Source organism: Verticillium nonalfalfae (assembly GCF_003724135.2).
Source record: "Verticillium nonalfalfae strain VnAa140/NRRL 66861 chromosome Unknown scaffold_104, whole genome shotgun sequence".
Classification (NCBI taxonomy): domain Eukaryota; kingdom Fungi; phylum Ascomycota; class Sordariomycetes; order Glomerellales; family Plectosphaerellaceae; genus Verticillium; species Verticillium nonalfalfae.
Genome location: NW_021167329.1, coordinates 32,503 through 35,817, shown reverse-complemented (window position 1 = coordinate 35,817; position 3,315 = coordinate 32,503). Strand labels below are relative to the sequence as shown.

The window sequence follows — 3,315 nt, the reverse complement described above, 5'->3', positions numbered from 1 at the left end:
GGATCTTTGCCCGAGCCCTTCGAATGGCACGGGCGGAGCATGGGACGATTGTCGCTATTTCCTTGTCGGTCATAGTTTCGTCGCCATGTAGCTTACTGATGATGATGTTTTCGAGCTCTGTTCGCTGGACCTTTGACAGTTGGGGTGCCATCTGTGGAGGATGCGGATGTGACGTTGGCATTGGCAAACCTGGGATCGCGTCGAAGACGATGGCTGCTTCACGGAAAAATCATAATCCAGTCGGCTGGTCGTTCAGCCGTTACGAGAAATATCGCCCGCGCCGCAGCCTGATCGCAGCCTCGACAATCTGGGGCTTCTGCTCGCGAACGACACGCTCGACCAGCAGAAGTAGGTAGAATCAATACGCAGCGTCGAACAACGGACATAGCTGCACTATCAAACGCGATGCCTTCATTTGGATTGTCGCGCTTGGTCGCTGGAACAAAGCGGGCGCTATCTCGGGAGCCCCGCTCGCTAAGTCAGGCCGTGGAGCACCCGCAAGGCCTAGAGGTTGTCTCCGAGGGGAATAATCCGACCGTCGAGTATGTTCTATCGACGTCTCTGCTCTGTGCTTTCTCACAATAGTAGTATCGTGGCCCTACACGGCCTTAACGGCCACCGGGAGAAGACATGGACGGCGGAAAACAGCGTCCACTGGCTCCGACACCTCCTTCCCGAGGACCTCCCGCAAGCCCGCATCTTCTGCTGGGGCTACGACGCGAACACCCATGCCGCAAATGGGGTGAACTGGCAATACCTGTACGACCATGCAACAACCCTGGTATCCGATCTGTGCCTGGCGCGGGAGATCACTGATGTGAGGTTATCTCCCGGTACCATCCTCGAGCTGTGACTGACGTGGGTCTTTAGACTACTCGTCGACCGATCATCTTTGTCGCCCACAGCCTAGGCGGGATCGTCCTCAAGGGCGTACGTCGATAGGTCATTGGACATGTGATACCCTCGCTAACCTATACACTTCAGGCTCTCATCCACTCCGCTGCCGCTCGCGCGGACGCCCCGCTCAACCCTCGGTCAATCAAACTATCTACATACGGAATTTTGTTCATGGGAACTCCTCATCAAGGCGGTAACGGCGTGGAGCTAGGGCGAATTCTAGCGAACGTCGCGTCTCTTGTCGTGGCAGCCGATGATCGACTGCTGAGGCACCTCGAGCATCACTCGGAGTATTTGCAGCAGCAGCTAGGGCAATATGCACCGATCAGCGACGACTTTGTCACTAAGTTTGCGTACGAGACGTACGCAACTCCGACCCTTTTGGGACCCAGCATCATAGTTCGTCATTTCTCCGTTACAAATGATGGAAGGTACTAATATCATCGAGGTGGTTCCCAAGGCGTCGGCCGTCGTGCCAGGACAGGTCCACGCCGAGCCGATCGCGATCCACAAGACGCATACCTCCATGGTTCGGTATCCATCAAGGCAGGACGCCGCATACGTCAAGGTGTCGCAACACCTGCAGCTTATGGTCAATGATGCCCCAGACAGCGTGCAACAACGTTGGGCGACTGAAAGAAGGGCAGATGATGGTAGGGCAGCCTAAGCATGTCGTCCTTGAGTTTGGATTGACCTTGCATGCACATAGCACGAGGGAATATAAATCAATTTGCCCTGTCTCCGAGCCTGTCGGGAGCCACAGCAACAAGCTACTTTGTTGCTAGAGACGAAGAGCTTACCTGGATGAACCAAGTACTGGACATTCAGCCAGGGCGCCGCACTGTTGTCGTGCACGGTCTGGGGGGCATGGGCAAGACGCAGCTCGCAATCGCATACATGAAGCGGCACCGAGATGACTATTCCGCATCAATCTGGCTGAACGCGAGAGATGAAACGTCCTTGAACCAGAGCTTCCGGCATGCAGCCGGAAGGATCCTCCAAGAGCACCCCACACTGAGCTACATGCAGACGGCTGTGTCGGACAAAGATGACGATGCAGCGCTTGCCGTCAAGAGGTGGCTGGATGAACCGAGGAATGACCGATGGCTTTTGGTCTACGACAATTACGACCACCCCAGGATGGGAGGAAAAAACGAGGAAATGCCAGGCGGAGACGATGGCGGCCTAAGTCGACCTGGCGAGGCGGATCAAGCAGCACCAGAGGGCTACGATATTCGCCAGTACTTCCCGGATGTAGACCATGGAGCGGTTATTGTGACGACGCGAGGAACAGTCCAGATCGGGGAGCTTCTGCAATTGCAGAAATTGCGCAACATAGGAGACAGTCTTCGCATTCTGGAGTCAACATCGGGTCGTAAAGGAACCCATGACGGTACGTAGCTATTCCTCGACCTTGGCGATGATGGTACGTCCTGACAAGTTCTGGTGCATGATAGATGCTGCCGCGGTAGCCCTTGCTCGTAAACTCGACGGTCTACCGCTCGCCCTCTCGACGGCTGGCACATACCTCATGGAAGTCTCGACATCTTGGGGACAATATTTGCAAGACTACGCGGACGCATGGGGTCAGTTGCAGATGCTTAGCCCACAACTCCTAACATATGAGGATCGTGCCATGTACTCGACGTGGAACATCTCATTTGCGAGCATACGCCAACAGAACTAATCGGCAGCGATGCTGCTGCGACTATGGGCATTTTTTGGCAACGAAGATTTATGGTACGAATTACTACGACGAGGACGAATAGAGAATGGGCCGAGGTGGCTCCGAGATCTCACGCAGACCCGGCTTGCCTTTGACCATGGCATGCGAGTGCTCTGCAGTCACGGGCTCGTGGAAGCACATTCAGCAGGGGTGCAAAACGGATCTGAGTCGAGTGGCTACAGTGTACACGCTTGTGTACACTCGTGGATGATGCACGTACTGAACGATTCGAATAGGCAGGAGCTGGCAGCACTGGCAATGAAGTGCACTAGTCTATATGTGCCGGGAGAGACGGTTCCAGAGTTCTGGTTGATTCAACGCCGACTAATGCTTCATGGTGACCGATGCCTTCAATTGCTGGACAGATTGGATAACGACGAAGGCAATGCATTTATATCAGAAAAGCTTGGAATCCTCTGCAAGGACCAAGGGCGGCTTAAGGAGGCCGAGGCCATATATAAGCGGGCGCTGCAAGGCTTCGAGAAAGCGTGGGGACTAGAGCATACGTCGACGCTTAATATAGTCAATAATCTCGGTCTCCTCTACGCGGACTAAGGGCGGCTTAAGGAGGCCGAGGCTATATATAAGCGGGCGCTATAAGGCTACGAGAAGGCGTAGGGACTAGAGTATACGTCGACGCTTAATACAGTTAATAATCTCGTAAATCTCTACGCAGACTAAGGGCGGCTTAA

The 3,315-nt window shown here is 54.4% G+C and overlaps 1 protein-coding gene across 1 annotated transcript; it reads left to right on the top strand.

The window, feature by feature from the left end:
* Window positions 1–405: 405 nt before the first annotated feature.
* Window positions 406–2,584, top strand: D7B24_000460 (uncharacterized protein; the record flags this gene model as incomplete). Its single annotated transcript, XM_028634716.1, has 7 exons — window positions 406–542; window positions 589–817; window positions 871–930; window positions 985–1,296; window positions 1,346–1,550; window positions 1,607–2,290; window positions 2,355–2,584. 7 exons carry the CDS (start codon window positions 406–408, stop codon window positions 2,582–2,584), a joined length of 1,857 nt encoding a protein of 618 aa, XP_028492602.1.
* Between the last annotated feature and the right edge of the window lie 731 nt (window positions 2,585–3,315).